At 36.7% G+C, this 16,113-nt stretch overlaps 1 protein-coding gene across 5 annotated transcripts in view; it reads right to left on the minus strand.

The window, feature by feature from the left end:
* Positions 1-16,113, minus strand: part of NEK10 (NIMA related kinase 10) — a 187,183-nt gene that overhangs the window by 110,145 nt on the left and 60,925 nt on the right. For all 5 annotated transcript variants that reach the window (XM_016149581.2, XM_016149580.2, XM_016149578.2 and 2 more), the window contains 6 exons: positions 14,939-15,041; positions 14,717-14,845; positions 14,087-14,224; positions 11,028-11,073; positions 8,522-8,643; positions 8,281-8,383 (listed from right to left, as the gene is read on the minus strand). In XM_016149581.2, the coding sequence (XP_016005067.1) occupies positions 8,281-8,383; positions 8,522-8,643; positions 11,028-11,073; positions 14,087-14,224; positions 14,717-14,845; positions 14,939-15,041 (641 nt within the window). The remainder of the gene's footprint in view (positions 1-8,280; positions 8,384-8,521; positions 8,644-11,027; positions 11,074-14,086; positions 14,225-14,716; positions 14,846-14,938; positions 15,042-16,113) is intronic.

The following is a 16,113-nucleotide window of genomic DNA, read 5'->3' on the forward strand; positions in this document are numbered from 1 at the left end:
GGCACTGCCAATCTATTAGTTGGGTGTGCTTTAAGCAAGTTTCCTAACCTCCCTAAGCCTTTTTATTATCTGTAAAGATGGAAATGTGCCTCAAATATTGGAAGAGAAAATGAGTATATGATTTTTATCCCATAGTGAATGCTCAAGAGATGTAGCTATGGGCAGCTGCTTCTTTACTTCAAAGCATAGCTAAAATTTTTGAAATCTTAAGGATGTCTCTCTAAGTAAAAACGAAGAATGACTCTGATCAAGAGATGATCAGTTGAAACCCCATGCGAGGTGATGGCAGAGGTGTCTACTTGAGCACAGCTGTGTTAGAGGCCAGAAGGAAGATGTTCACCTTGCAACCGTATCTTGTCTACAGTTCTGCTCTTTCCTTCTGCCTCAGCAAATGGAGCGGCCTGCCTCCAACTTCTATAGCAATGGGACCATCAGTAATCCTCTGTGCAGGGCTCCATGAGGGACAAGAAGGGGGTTCCCAGAAAGATGCTCGGAATTTCTCCCCAGCAAACCCCTGTCCCACTGGCAGGCACTTCCTCCTCTGAGGGCGACTCAAGGTTTCTAATCCCTGTCACCAAAACTTACCTTGACCTTCCTCCAAATGAAGTTTAGCTGTCATAAACCTTATTATTTCTAATTCAATAATTCAATAAGCAGAACCTTAATCGAGTCTCAAATGAATTTCTAAAATAGGAGACGGAAGCAAGGATTAAAATGCTGGTGTACCAGGGAGCTCTTCTTCCAGGCCCCACCCCACTCTTCCAAAGCCCCATCTCCCCCACCGCACCCCCTCCCTCACCCGTACAGACCCTACCCAGGCGAGGCAGAGTGAATGCATTCCTTTTTCTCAGCAGCACCACTATTTTGTTGATTTTTATTGATGGAGTTGTTATGACTGGGAGCTTCAGGATGAAAAATTCAACACCTGATACAAGGGTAGTTCCTGAATCCTAGGTAATTCCACATCTACTGTACACAAACCTCATTTTACTCTAGGATGGCTTTCAGCACACTGGATTCTTGAGGAAACTAATGTCTTTAGTAAATGTGGACTCTTTAAAATTATTTTTCAGTGTGGGGGTTGTTTCTGGTTACTATTACTTGGGATAATGAACCTTTACACATACGGTTGTATATTTAGTAGGAGTGCTAAGGGTCTGATTCTTACAAAAACAAGAAGTCTCTTATCTCTCTCTCTCTCTCTCTCTCTCTCTCTCTCTCTCTCTCTCTCTCTCTCTCACACACACACACACACACACACACACACACACACACACATGCACGCACACACACAATTTGTGGCATGATTCTAGAGTCCAAAAGGTTCCAGTGTTTCAGCCCACTATGAGGCTGGGCAGACTGATCAGACAGTCAGATGTGTAGTACAGAGCATTGCTGAATTTGTCTTTGTAAAAATAGACACCCCCACCTACTCACCATCCTGCTTCGGAGAACACACTTTGGGAAAACTCACAGAATGAAAACAACACATCCATAACGCATCAGATTCCACCCTATAATTTTTTCTTCAGAGGATTTAATCATATCCCAATGTGCCGATATGAAAACACCCACTAAAATAAACTCTATTATCCTTCATCTCTGGTGTATTTTATACAGCCATGTAAACTTAGAAGGCCTTATAAACCCAACACTGGGAAGTTTTATTTCCAATTTTTTCCTAAGCTGATAAAGATTTGGTGCCTCCATGTTCTCGCCCAGTCTGTTGTCTCTACAGAAGAGCGTAACAATTGTCTGGCCTATTTAACTCCTTACCTGAAGGCCCTGTAGGCAGAATTAGTCACTTTTTCTCCTGTGCAAGGTAGTTGTGAAAGATTGTGTAACTGTTCGGCCATACTTTTTCTGGGGAAGCAATGTATCCTCACCCTGTTAAATCTACTTGCCTTTGACCAATGAAATCTGAGCAGAAGTAACATGCGACACTTTGGGGCAGAAGTTTTAAGAGTCGAGATATGGTTCGCCATACTCTCTGGTCCCTGCCTCTGTGATGTGGAAGCAGGTGAGGAGGCGTCTTGGGCAGCCGGGGTCTCTAAGCCCCCTTACTGACCTGCAGTGTTCATGTAGTATGAGCAAGATAGAAACCTTGGTGTTTTAAGTGGTGGACGCGCTTTTTCTGTAAAGGGACAGATGGTAAATATTAAAGCTTCGTAGGTCACATGTGATCTTTGTCACATATTCTTCTCTTTTAGTAACAATTATTTTAAAATATAGAAACCATTCTTAGCTCACAGAACATACAAAAAACAGGCCACGGCTGGATTTGTCCCACAGGCTATGGTTTGCCACTGTTTTAAGCTGCTGAGACTTTCATGTTGTTACTGCGGCATACCACGGTCCATCACAATTTAACAGTACTTTTGTATAGATGACATCCTTGCCTTTATCACCCCGTAATGCAACTATAAGCTCCATGGAGACAGTGACCATATCTGTCATGCTTGTCTTAGCTCAGACAATACTTCTGAGCAAAGATCTGAACGCCTTCCCATAAGACTGTGAGCTCAGGAGAGAGAGAGACCGTGGCTTTCATCTTACATCCATCTCAACATGCATGCATGTGATTGTATTTTATGAGCATTCGAGCCTTTGATAAATGTTCCATTGAATCAAGTGTGCCCTTGGTATTATTACCAATAGCAACAGCCACATATAATTTGAGAAACACCTACAAACATGCACAGCCTGTTCTGTTGGAGGATGAACATGTAGCCTCTTGAGTCATGCACTAAAGCCCATGTCTGAAATCTATTACCTATAGTTGAGGTTTCTTCCCATTTTCTTTCTTTTTTTATTTGGGAGCAGGGAATAAAAGCAGGCATGTAGGGTTTACATTAAAATGTGAGTGTTTGTAAAAGCCGAGGCATGTGAAATGCTAGGTTAGAAGGCAAGTTCACTTCAGCGGATTCCCTCCTTCAGGGTCATCCTCTAAAGGGATGGCACAGTGTGGATCTTACTTGGAAGGTGACGGCATTCGGGGCCAACTCTGACTATGCTTAGCCCAATGTGCCATTGAACCAGGGTTTGTTCCCTTGTGTTGCCTCCAGAGCTGCAAATAAATGCAGAGGCAAGACCTAAACATGTTTCAATGGCAAAAGTCATTAAAAGACAGTCTTTTAAATGGAAATATATTGAGACATTACAGTTAGACGTCATTTGTAAAACCGTGCATGCCTAAATATGTTAGTACTCTCTACTCTGCTGCTTCATGAAGGCCAACTCCAGCCAACAGCTTGCTATAAATAATTGCAAATCGACCTTAATTGTAAAACATCTAATTCACCTATAGTGAGAAAAAGAGAAGAGGGATATTTTTGTTTTTCTAAAGCTTTCTTTTCTGGTCACATTTTCAATACATTTTGTCTCGTGCATCTTAAACATCACTTGGCAATCCTGTGCTTCTGTGCTTCCTTTTTGGGAGTAAATAAACCTTCTAGCTCAAGAAAAGAGAAAAAATATGACAAAGCTGCCCCTTTGTGGTGACACATTTGCTTTCTCTCTCTCTCTCTCTCTCTCTCTCTCACACACACACACACACACATACACACACACACACACATGCTGCAGCCTATCTTTATAAACACTATAAATTTTAGCTCTACTTAAGCCTCCCAAAATTTGGGAATCTTATATTTTTGGTTTCAAATTAATGCTATAAAATTTTAATTTAACTATAACTCCTCTTAAAAATAAGAGGTTCTAATGTTCATATTTATATCAACAATGATAGACACTGAAAAACATATTTCATCACTATTTTATTTAAAATATTTTTAAATAGTGTTGTCTTTAAATAGCAGATTATCTTTTTAGTCATAAAATTGTTTTATACCCATTTGAAATAAAGGTAGCACTTCAATGTCTCGCCCATACAATTGCTTTAGTAGAGAGAAGTTGGACTAGTCTGTTCTGAGATTTATCACTGCTTATTTATTTTAAACTTAAAACTGCCTCATTTTAAAGCCAAAAACTCTTGAAAATGGAAGATGATTTTTAAAAATTAATAATTCCAAAGTATAAGTCTAAAATAGTGATACAAATAAGATTGGGCAGAATGGCAATGAGGAACAGGACAGGGAAAAAGAAAATAAGAATTTGCTTATTCTTGTAAAACAAAGTAAGTTTTTCTAGGGAATCCTTTGAAGTATGAGTGTAAACAAAAAAATGTATTTTTATTAAAGTTAGAGAGTAAACATGAATATGGTATATAGTTATATCTAATATGGAAACCTAATAAAGTAACTAGCCAGCATATTCTGAGTTAAAAAGTAGATTGATATTTCTAAAATGAAGGGGGAAATTTTTTTCTTTATAAAGTTATTAACCCACAGGAACAATTATAATGGGCTTGAAGACCACAGATGATGAGATATTCCAATGAATTTTAGGGAGGTGAAAAGCAGATGGAAGACAGTACGGAGCAGGGGTCCCAACCCACGTAGCTGAGGACCGTAGGAGCCAAAGGGAGCCCAGCCCACTCCCCTTGCAGAGCCCAGGGTGCTGCCTAAGGGAGAAGGGAAGGAAAAAGCTCAAAACGTGGAACTAAAATCAAGTCTTCAGGTCCCTCCCCATACTCAAACATGGCACTATCGGTAAATTGAATACCCTCTGTCACTAGCAGAAAAACAGGTTAATTTTCCAGAGCAACAATGAGAAAGAAACAAAACACAGGGGAGCTGAACTCACAGGAATTCAGTGGGAAGCAACTGAACGTGGCTCCCTGGGCCCCCTTCATCCGTGTTACTTCCTGAATGACAGCAGACAGATGGACACTGCCTCGGGCGAGATGCTGAAGATGCACTCTCTGGGAAAGTTTAATGCTCTAATGAAGTCTGCCAGGTGACAGGCTTAACTGGAACTCGCTCGATAGCCTTTTCTCAGTGTCCAACGGACACTGAGGAAAGTCTCCAATGGCAACTACAGATCAAACTAAACAGGAAAAATAAATAGATAGATAGATGATAGATAGATAGATAGATAGATAGATAGATAGATAGATAGATAGATAAAACATAGAAAAGATAGATCTAGAAGATATGGAAACAATGCAGGATACTGAAGGGGGGAAAAAAAAGTCTGTATTATCCTGAGAGAGAATAAAAGCAGGATTCCCTGAAAATGGAAGAAAAAGATGAAAGTTGGGAAAATTAAATAATAAAAATAATAATAAAAATAAAATATTCAATAGAAGCATAAGAAAATAAAGTTGTGGAAAAAACTCTAAAGTAGAACAAAGAGACAAAAGTATTTCAAAAATTAGGAGATTATTTAGTATAAACATCTAAGACTAACAGAAATTTTAGAAGGGGAAACAGAGAAAGCAGAAGAGAGAAAAGCAGTGGAGAAATAATTCAGAAATGTTAAGTCTCCAGACTACAGAGCATACCTAGTTCCAGACACGGTGAATGAAGAGACCCATCCAAAGCAGAGGGTAAAGAGAACATTCTAAAAGTTTCCAGAGAAATAAAACAGCTCATGTATCAAGCAATGGGAATCAGAATAGCCCTGGATTTCGTAAGAACAAAACTGGATATTAAAAAATTGAAGTGACGCCTAAAAATCTGAAAGGATAATGACTTCCCTCTGAGAATACTACACCCAGCCAAACTACCAATAAATTAAGAGGGTTCCATAAAAATATATTTTGACATGCAAGCATCCAAAAATGCTAACTTTCAAATAACTTTTCTTAGGAAAATACTGGATGATAAACGTCAGCAAAATAGGGGAGTTAAAAAAGAAAGAGATACAGGTAATAAGAAACTGAGATTAATAAGAAAAGGAGTAAATGAAAGTTCCAGGACGAAATTCAAATCTGGTCGACATTACAGCAAGTAGCTACAGGAATCGGTTGTCCAGGAAAACAAAATTGAGAGTAATTGTCATGTTTGCCCATGTGTAAATAGTACAGAGAACGCTTCATAGTGGTTTTGGAAGATCTGGGAAGAAGAAATAATAGGTACGTAAAAAACTGGGAACACAAACAAAAAAGAAGATAATTACTAACTCCAAGAGAAACAAAAAGGTCACTGAGGAAGGAAAGGAAATCAATGTTGAATGACAATTACACAGTAGTAATAATGTAAACATTGAATATTGATTTAAGCCCAAGTTGTGCCATAACTGTATTGGCAGGATGGTAGATGGGAAAGAAAAGGGAATTAGAAAACTAAGTCCTCACTGTCACAATGGAAAATCAAATATGAGAAGAAAAGCAAAAAAGAATTAACAGTGGTTGTTTCAGGGAAATGACTGGGAGTTGCAAATGGGGAAGTTTTTCTTTATAAGCTTTTTAGCACTATTTTATTTTGTAAACTGCTTTGATGCATAGTACTGATTAAAGAAAATAAATATAAAAAATAATTAAAATAAGTTTAGAAAGGAAAGAAATCAGGCTACTACAATAACAGATTAACCTCTACGTATTGAAATGTAACCAAAGAAATGATCACAGCTAATCTAAATAAGAAAATGAAATGCAGGGTTAGCTATCACTCAGGAGATATGACCTGAATAGCCATCTAAGAAAAATTAAACTGATTTTTTTTCTTATATATACATATACATACGTGTGTGTGTGTGTGTGTATATATATATATATATATATATATATATCATATACCACATTGAACATATCTGTTTAATAATATTTAATAATATATGTGCATATATATGTAACACATATATATGTTCTATTTGCTATGAAATTCAAATACATAATTTATAATAATCCTTATTATCTTATAAACTGAAATGCCTGCATGTTTATAAGTAGTAAAAATTCTATTTTATAAATTACTTATAAATTATTAATAAATTATTAAATTATTTATAAATTATTATTTTACAAATAGTAAAAAAGAAAAACAGTGAAAAGCTTAATGGTAAACTAATTTATAATTAATTTCAAAGGATTAAGCAAATGTGTGTCCAAGATAAAGATTCGCAATTATTTGGTCACATTTTGTATTTCACAAAGCACTAGCTTGAAATATTTCCAAGTAACTTTACATTGAAGGTTAGGCATAGAGCTTCTATTTTAGTTGGCTCTTATTTTTAAACTAATCTAAGATACTCTCCTTGCAAAAAGCTGGACAGTAAATCTAATCACTTTTATTGAAGACATGCAGTTTTGGTAAATGTGTACATCTGGAATTGTCTTCATGAAGAAGTAGGTTCTTCTAAATCTAAGAGAGTCAGCTTCACACTGCTGTCAGATAGCTCTTGCATCTGTAACATTTAGGGCAGCTCTCTCCAAAGCTGGGCACCTAAGGCCACTACTGAGGGGCAGGGGAAAATATTAAAATCTTTACTTTGATTTTTTATATACCCCTTTATATTTTATTTCCATAAACTTCATGTACTACAGGATGATTATACAGTGATATATGTATAGAATTTATAAACAAGCATACATATAATGGCCGTGTACTATCGAAAAAATTTTTTTAATGATAGAATGTCATGATCAAAAGTACTTGGAGATCACTGATTTAGACATGTCTCCCTGCTTATAGCTGGTGAACCATTAATAGTCCATGAGAGAAACAAGTGTTTATGAGTGAAGAAAGGTGGGAAAAAACTAATATATCAGCTAAGCTTAAAAGTTCATTTTAAGTTATGATTGAGAATTAGCCAACTGTGGGGGAAAAAAATTAACATTCTCATTTGTAAAATTTTGTCAAACATGAGCCCTACCAGCTACAGGTGAAAATACTCTGATAAAAACTGATGTTGAAATATACAAATGGCTGGATTTTTTCATAGCCTTTGATATGTAATTACATATTATACATAGTACATATGTGTGATATTACATATGTGTATAACATATACATATTACAAATTTCACTCATATGGTGCAGACTATGTTAAAATAGTGTAAAATAATGTACCCACGGGGTGGTCATAAAGCTTTTCTTTATGATGTAGAAAGAAAATACCTAGAGACCATCCTAAGCATCCTAAGAGTAGTTTATTCCCTCATTTCTCTCATATGGGCAAAATACAACTAAATAGTAGCTACTAGTCTCATAGGGATGTTTGACTTAATTAAAATTTAACAGAATTTAAGTTTTACCTCCTTGGTCACACTGGTCACATTTCAAGTGCCCGATAGTCACATGTGGCAAGTGGCTACCATATTGGATAGTGCAGATAGCGAACGTTCCTGTCAGTGCAGTTAAGTTCTGTGGGACAGCTCTGCTCTGGAATAATATTCAGAAATTCTTAAATTAAAAATCCTAAGATTTTTATACTTACTAACTGTTACTTTGTCCTTATCCCCCAGCATAATGTTGTTTGGCGTCAGATCCCTATGGACAATCCTCTTCTCCTTGTGCAAGTACCGAAGAGCTAAGCATAGCTTGAAACAGCAAAGAAAAAACAAATGTTATTCCTCCCAATACACACATAACCACTGATGACTACTACATATGTAGCTAAGAAACCAGCTGGCATCTTTACTGTTCTATAGAAAAAATTAATGAAAATAGAAGTGTACCTGAATAAATATTTTCCATAGTCTTTCTTCAGTAAAATGATGTTGTTTTTCCTTCAACGAACTGAAATGCTCTCCAAGAGGGGCCCCTTCTATAAGCTCCATAACTATATACAACCTATCATCTAAAAAAAGAGAAAGAAGTAATAGAAATTTAAATTCAATAAAAATATTTTGAAAACACAAATTAGAATCCATGCTTTGCATTTGTGATAACATGGATGGATCTTGCTATTATCATGCTAAGCTAAGTAAGTCAGACAGGAAAAGTCGAGAACTATATGATTTCACTTATATGTGGGATATAAAACTGAAAGCAACAAATAAACAAGCAAACAAAAACTCACAGACACAAATAATGGTTCAGTGGTTACCAGAGGGAAAGGGGAAAGGGAGAGATAGATAAGGGTAAAGGAGGTCAAATATATGGTGACAGAAGATTTGAGCAGTGAACATAATGTGATATACATATGACATATTATCAAACTGTACACTTGAAACCTATATAATTGTATTAACCAATGTCATCCTGATAGATTTAATTAAAAAAAAAAAAGAAAGAAATCCAAGCTTCCCGATGAGTGTGTAGGGCACAGCACCAAAGAGTTAGACATGCATTAAGATATGGATCCACTCAGCCCTAGAAGAGGGAAATGAGGGCATTGGGTGACTGGAGCCCAGCAACCATTGCTCACAGCTACAAGCTACCTGCCAGCACAAGTTTATACTGGCAAATATTATCATTTGCTATGTTCACTGTAATGTGGAATGGCTGGGAGGAAAATGCTACTGATCCCAAGTCTGTGAGGCTTCCCTGAAGAACATGGAAATCCATCTTTCCTCTCAATAGTCTAATATTTACCTTTGAATTTTTTACCCAAGTTGGACATCCAGAAAATTTTAAACTGCATTGTTTTGTAGTCTCATAGATTTACCTTATAGAATTTTACAATGGAATCATGCCGTGGTCTTGCAATGAATGACACAGTTGAAAACAACACCCATGACAGAAATTTCTGTTATGTCAAGAGCAGAGAAAGCTGAGCTTCTCCTGGTTTTATCTTGTGGGTGCTGGAACTCTCATAACCGACTAGGTTTGGAGAAACAAAGCAGTAAATTCTACTTTCTCCTCCAAGACCAATATGAAATTATTAACAATGGTATGTGATATGTATCTTTCGTGATGTTTTGGTTGTATATGAAATATGTGTGTATACAATATTTACAAAAATGAAATAATACTATACATGTTTTGCAACTTATAGTTTGTTTGTTTTTTTTTTAACATCCTTATGTGTCAGTACACACAGATCCATACCATTCTTTCTATTGGTTACAAAATATTCCACAATACAGTTGGATCAGAATTTATTTAATCATTTCCCTAAAGAAAGACATTTATACTGTTTCCAATTTTTCTATAATCCCAAGAAATATTTATTGTATGTTCTAACCTTACCTCTGGCTTTATTTTTAATTTTCTCACCTTTTATCACAATTTTATAATATATTTGATCATATTTCATGTATGTTTAAGTCACTTCCAATTCTTCTTGTTGTAAAAAAGTCACTTCAACTTGTAAAAAGGGGATTTTGTTGCTTTTATTTTTATCTAAAACCAGTTGAGTCACTTCAGTACATGTTCAAAGCCAATCTATATCTCTTTATGATAGAATAAGCACTAAATTACAGAAAATTATTCTAATATCAAGAACAAATAGTCAAGGGTTCAGGATTTACTGAAGAGTTTCAGCACCGAGTTGAAAGAGAGACGGGTAAAAATCGTAACACGTCAAAGTACACAACAGGCTTGCATAACAAGAGCACCTATAGAGAGGCAGTGAAGAAGCCCCAATCTTTGCCTTGTATTGCTTAAATCTTCCCTTCAGATGGAGATTTATCTTGAAAGTTCATATGTGACATACATCATTACAATTTATCAATACTTATATTAGTCAAAGGTCCTATTTTGTTTTAAACAATTGACTGTTTTGGGTTTGTCTCAATGTTTTGATTCTGTATTCCATTATCCTTGCAGTCTGTCTGCAGAAAGTTGGGGCTCTATCGCCATCTTGTGGTAATTACTTGAACTTTAAGTAAAAGAAATAAAGACCTAGCCCACTCCCAATTTATTTTGGAGATGAAAAATGTCATCTAATTCAACAAAAACAACTTTTCATTTTTTCTTAAAGAAACCACTACCCTTTAGTTTTCTTCTCTCCTGATGCTACTGAGTTTTTTGTGTCTTAAAATAGCTATAATAACTATATTGGTTTGTCCATTCAGTGTCTCTCAATGGGAGTACAGGTATACATAACTACCTTTAGGTCATTGCTTACTTCACTGTTTCATTGATCAAAAAAGTGATGCACAAAATTGTTCACTCTCATGTAAACAACAAAAAGAGTGAAGAAAATAGTTGATTAAGCTTTTTTAAAAAACATTCTAATATAAAAATATGTACTGAAGATACTTTTCATTAAGAAATATCATCAAAACTCTTACTTACTTTCCAGAAATGTTTTGTGATAGCGTACAACGTTGGGATGATAAAGCTATAAGAAAATAAATAACAAACATTACGCTATTTCAAAATACAAACTTCTTTTCATAGACAATTTAGTTGGACTTCATATTATAAAACAACAAATAAATTGTATTTATATTTATTTATACAACTAAGCAATTTAAGACATCATCTAATCAAGATTTTTTCATTATTCTTTTTATTTTCTGCTTATAAAACTAATCTGAAATTAGCAATTTCATAAATAGCCTTATCAAACAGAATTGAAAACTGATTTTGCTCTATCAACCTAATTTAACCAAAGTGGAGAATTGTAGAACTACGAGGAAACTTAAGAATTCATTTAGCACCCTCCTCCCCAAAACCACACACAGCTTGCACAGAGAATAAGAAAATGAGGCAACTCATGTTGTATCATCGCTCTTCACCTCTCCTCGCCATGTCAATATTTACCTACATTGTTTATGTCTATTTACACGATTCATTTATGCTCTCCAAAATGATCAGTATGAAACTGAAATAGCCTGAGTTATTAACTGTTCAAATTACAGTCATAGTTAACAAGAACTATCTCCTCGACCAAACATTACTTAGGCACCTTTGAGCCCTCTTTTGATGAGGCCTCATCCTTGGCCTGCCTAGTTTTAGCAAGAAGCCCGATAAGCCAGTTTAGCAAGAATCTCCCCAGTCTTGATATCCAATTAAGTTCCTCACTCCGCCCCATCTTTATTATTTAATCAAGTTTCTCTTCCCCTAACCTTGATACCTGACCAAGTTCCTCTTAGTAGTTTTCCATCCACTGACCCCCTCCCCACGCCTTTTTGGTATAATTCCCCAGCTGTCCCTATCTGTATTCAGAGTTAAGTTCAATCTCTCTCCCCTTCTCCAATAGTTTGACTTTTATGGCAGTGGTCTTGAATAAAGTCTTCCTTGTCGTTTAAAAGTTCTCACGAGAGAAAAAAATTATAACTATACATGGTGATGAATGTAGTTGTGGTGATTATTTCAAAATATATACGAATATTGAATCATTATGTTGTATATCTGAAACTAATGTTACATGTCAATTATATCTCAATTTTTTAAAAGTCTAGTAAAATCTCTCTTTAACATAGTTTATCACCATAAGTAACATGGAAATTCTATTTTTTTAAATAAAAAAATCCATTTTCTATAAGAAATACTAAAAATCTTATAGTTGTTTGTCATTTGAATTTCTAAGTAAATTGAAATTTTTTTTATATCTCAGAATAGTGGTCTTTATATCCACAAATGGCTTGCATCTCTTTTTGGTCTTTATTCTTGCCTTATTGAAGGGGAGTCAGCTAGTTCTCCACCAAAATCCTGCTCTCTCCTCCCTTGCAACAGCACTGTAGCAGGATGTGGCTTCCCGGCCAGCGGCCAGCGATCGTTTGTCAGCCTGTCTCGCAGCCAGGAGTGGGCCTGGCACTCAGTCTCCCCAACAGGGCATGAGGGAACCACGTGCACGTCCGTGTCCAGCCTTCCTCGTGAAGACTGGCACCCCCCTCGCACCTCACCCCTTCCTGCCTTGGACATGAATGAGCCCAGGGTGGTTCCAACCACTCACATGGAGACAACACCCTAGCAGGTGGCAGAGCAATGAGAGAGAGAGAACCAGTGTCCCTCACTGTCTGCACGGAGCGGAGAACACGGCCAGCCCGGCCTGCTCCCTTCGGGATGGTTACACGAAAGAGCGACAGCCCACTGGGCTGTGAGGCCTCTCCTTTACGCCCCTGTATATCAGAGCCTCTTTGCTACTGCCGCTTGGTTTTAATCTTAACAAACCTACCCTCTCATTCTAGCCCCATTTCTGTCACTTCTGTCTGCCATTACTTCCTCCTCTTAGGCCTCATTGTCATTATCCTTTCTGTTGGTTCAGTCCTCTGGTGAGGATGCAGTTGTGCAATTTTGAGTTATTGCGAACCCTAAGCAGGTGCCTTTTATATGGTCCCACCCTGATACTTTCTTTCCTTAGGAAATGGGCTAAAACAAATAGTCCACCTCATCAACTAGCAAGTAGCCAGCAGATTTGAAACAGGATGGGACCAGATAAGCAACCAGAACCATATTCCAGACCTAGCTCACAGGCCAGATTTCAGTTCAGGGCAGAAGCCATGTTCCAGCCTGTATTACAAGGAAACAAGACGCTGCTGAAGGTCATCGTAAACATGAGCAAACACGAATTTTTCAAAATCTAACTTATTACTGTATAAAAATCTACTATAAAATCAGCTATTGATGATATTTATTGTAATTTAGAAATTGGACTAGAACTGTAGATTTTGACAAATAAAACTCATCGTGTTCATGGTGATCCTTATGTCCCAGCACAGACGCTGTGCAAATTTAACTAGTGGAGGAGGAAGCTCAGTGAAATTGATAGTTCTTCACAGGAGTTATAAATGAACAGTGCTCATAATGAATGCGCAAATAAGGAAAGCTGAAAAAGAAACCAATGTGTTCTTGGATCGTGAAAAGAAATCCCATTTCTCTTCTGACATGTTTATTCTTTCTCTCCAAACAAACCTTCGTAATGATAGTTAATTAAGTTGTTGCATTATGTCAGAATGTTCTACTTGTGCCAATAAATAATAACCCATCTGGAAAATCCACATTTTAGATTTAACAAGCCGTATTTGAAGAATGTTAACAGCTTGGATCCACTTGATAAAAGTCAGGGGACTCTTAGTCATAGTCCTATGCATGTAACTCAGTAACCAAATATCCTGCAATAATGGGAAGAGAATGAATGTGCTTACAACGGAAAGAGAAGGGTTCCTCACACAGGATGCACCCTGGGCTGTGAACTCTGCTGTCCTGTATTCCTACCCTGCCAAAAACTCCAGAAAGTGTCCTCTGGACCAGCATCAAGCCTTAGGAAAAAAGCTGGCTAAATTACCACTGCCTTAATGTCACTTACTTTAAACAGAACCGGTTCTTAAACAGCACAAACAAGAATGGCACAAGAATTCTACTTTCTTTCGATGGCATTTATTTTCATAAGCAAGAAAAACATGTACCTGCTCTTTAATTATGGTTAATTCAGACACAATGTTCTTCACACTGCTGTCTCGATCTTTTTTATCCTTTCCAAATGCTGGGTTATGTAAATTGACCTCTTTCATTGCTAAAAGATTTTGACCACTACGCTTTCTAACCTAAAAAGAGGAAGAAAAAAAAAGGGGAAAAGAAAAAAGAGGTGGGAGTAGAAAGAGAAAGAAAGATAAATTAATAAGGTTACATGATTAAACTGTCTTTTTAAAATTCCATCTGTATTCACACTCAGCTCAGCTCAAAAAATTGGTATTTTCTGGGTCAATCTGCAACTTTCAATAGGATTTTACTGGGTAAATACAGAAACATTGGTATGATCTAGAGAGCGTGACATGCATTGGGACAAGACATTTTGACTTTCTCTGGTGAGAGATTAATAATGACTTCAGTCTTCACAGATCAATGACTAATTTCTAGAGCTGAAAGCTAAGACAAGACAACATAGGTACAGCTACCTGATGGACAAAAACAGACATTCACATTTTTATATCTATTGTTCACTACTTTTCAGTACAAGAGCTCCAACCCGACTGTGTGTGAATGTGCAGGTGGGACATCCAGTTTGCCTGGGGACAGTCCCCCAAGAGCAAAGTCACCTTGTAAACACAGCCAAAAGCTCCACTTCCAAGATGATCCAGAATCGCATAGTTGCCTATATATTTCGAAGGAGCTTTATTCTGATTAATGCTTTCGATATTTTCAGCAATCTGCTTCAGCTCATCCTCCTAACCAAAAAATAAAGAGGAAATGGGTTGCTATGACAAACTCCACACTGGCCACACAGCAGCCTACCGAAATATTTAAAACTCAGGACTTACCACTAATAAATTCAACCTTGATACCAATTCTTCATAAGCACTGATATCACGAACATAATGTCCTATATCAATGAAGATCTCAAACAGGTCGGTAGGGAAAAGTCTACAGGGAAAAATACACATGTATACTTCATTCGAGACCTTTTCGGATCTAGCACATTCATAGGTTAATTACATTAAATAAACAACTTCCTTAGGTTATCAACAAGGCGGCAAGAAATGAGACCAGCTCCTTGTCACAAAAGTGAACTATACCTACTGTTTGCAACGGTGAGAAATAACAAGCAGAAAGTGGTAGAGAGCCGCTGACGGTTCACGGCACTGTACTGTACCCTTAAACATTTGTTAAGAGGGCGGATGTCATGTTGTGTGTTTTCTATCACAATAAAAAATACATTAATCTGGTGCAGATCATACAAAGATCTTATTTGTAAAACATCTGGGGATAAAGGTACTAAACACATTAGGAAGGAATGTTTACTGGGTGCTTCTCAAGTTCTGAGCACTTTCATAAATGCTATCTGATTCAGTCCTTATAGTAACTCTAGGATGTAAACATTAACCTAAGAGTTTTATAAAAACACAGGTAAATAGGAAAAAAATGGAGAGATTTGTGCATTATTTCCAAAGTACTGGCTTCAGGGCTTATTAAAATCTTTAAGTCCTCTCTCATGCAATGGATGGATAGTGTATTGGATTTCTAAAATTTTTAAGTCCACTAAAATGGATGATTCGGGGCCTTGAAACAAAAGGTGTTCATGAGTAACTAATTTTACTTTCTTTGCTTCCTCTAAACTCAAGCATCATGTAGAATTAAAGTAACAACAATATAAAATGTTCCGTGCTTCTGAACAGAAGATATTACATTAACTAAAGGCTATACTTCTATTCTGCCTCATCAGTAAAACTCTGCTAAGATTTTGGTTAACCTGTGCAACTAAATAGCATGCAGTCCACCCATTTAGATAACTAGTGTCTGCTTCCCAAGACATGATTTTTCTGTCCCAGCTGACCAGCACAGCCTCCTAACTCGAGAACATCCAGCCTCCTCTCCTTCAAATGAGCTCCTAACCTTTGGAAGACATGCAGACAAATACTTTTTTTTTTTTTTCCTATTGATTAAGAGGAAATGACTAGATCAACTCTGGAATTTCTAAATGGGCAAAGACAAGCAC

Source organism: Rousettus aegyptiacus, unplaced genomic scaffold (genome assembly GCF_014176215.1).
Source record: "Rousettus aegyptiacus isolate mRouAeg1 unplaced genomic scaffold, mRouAeg1.p scaffold_m13_p_4, whole genome shotgun sequence".
NCBI lineage: Eukaryota > Metazoa > Chordata > Mammalia > Chiroptera > Pteropodidae > Rousettus > Rousettus aegyptiacus.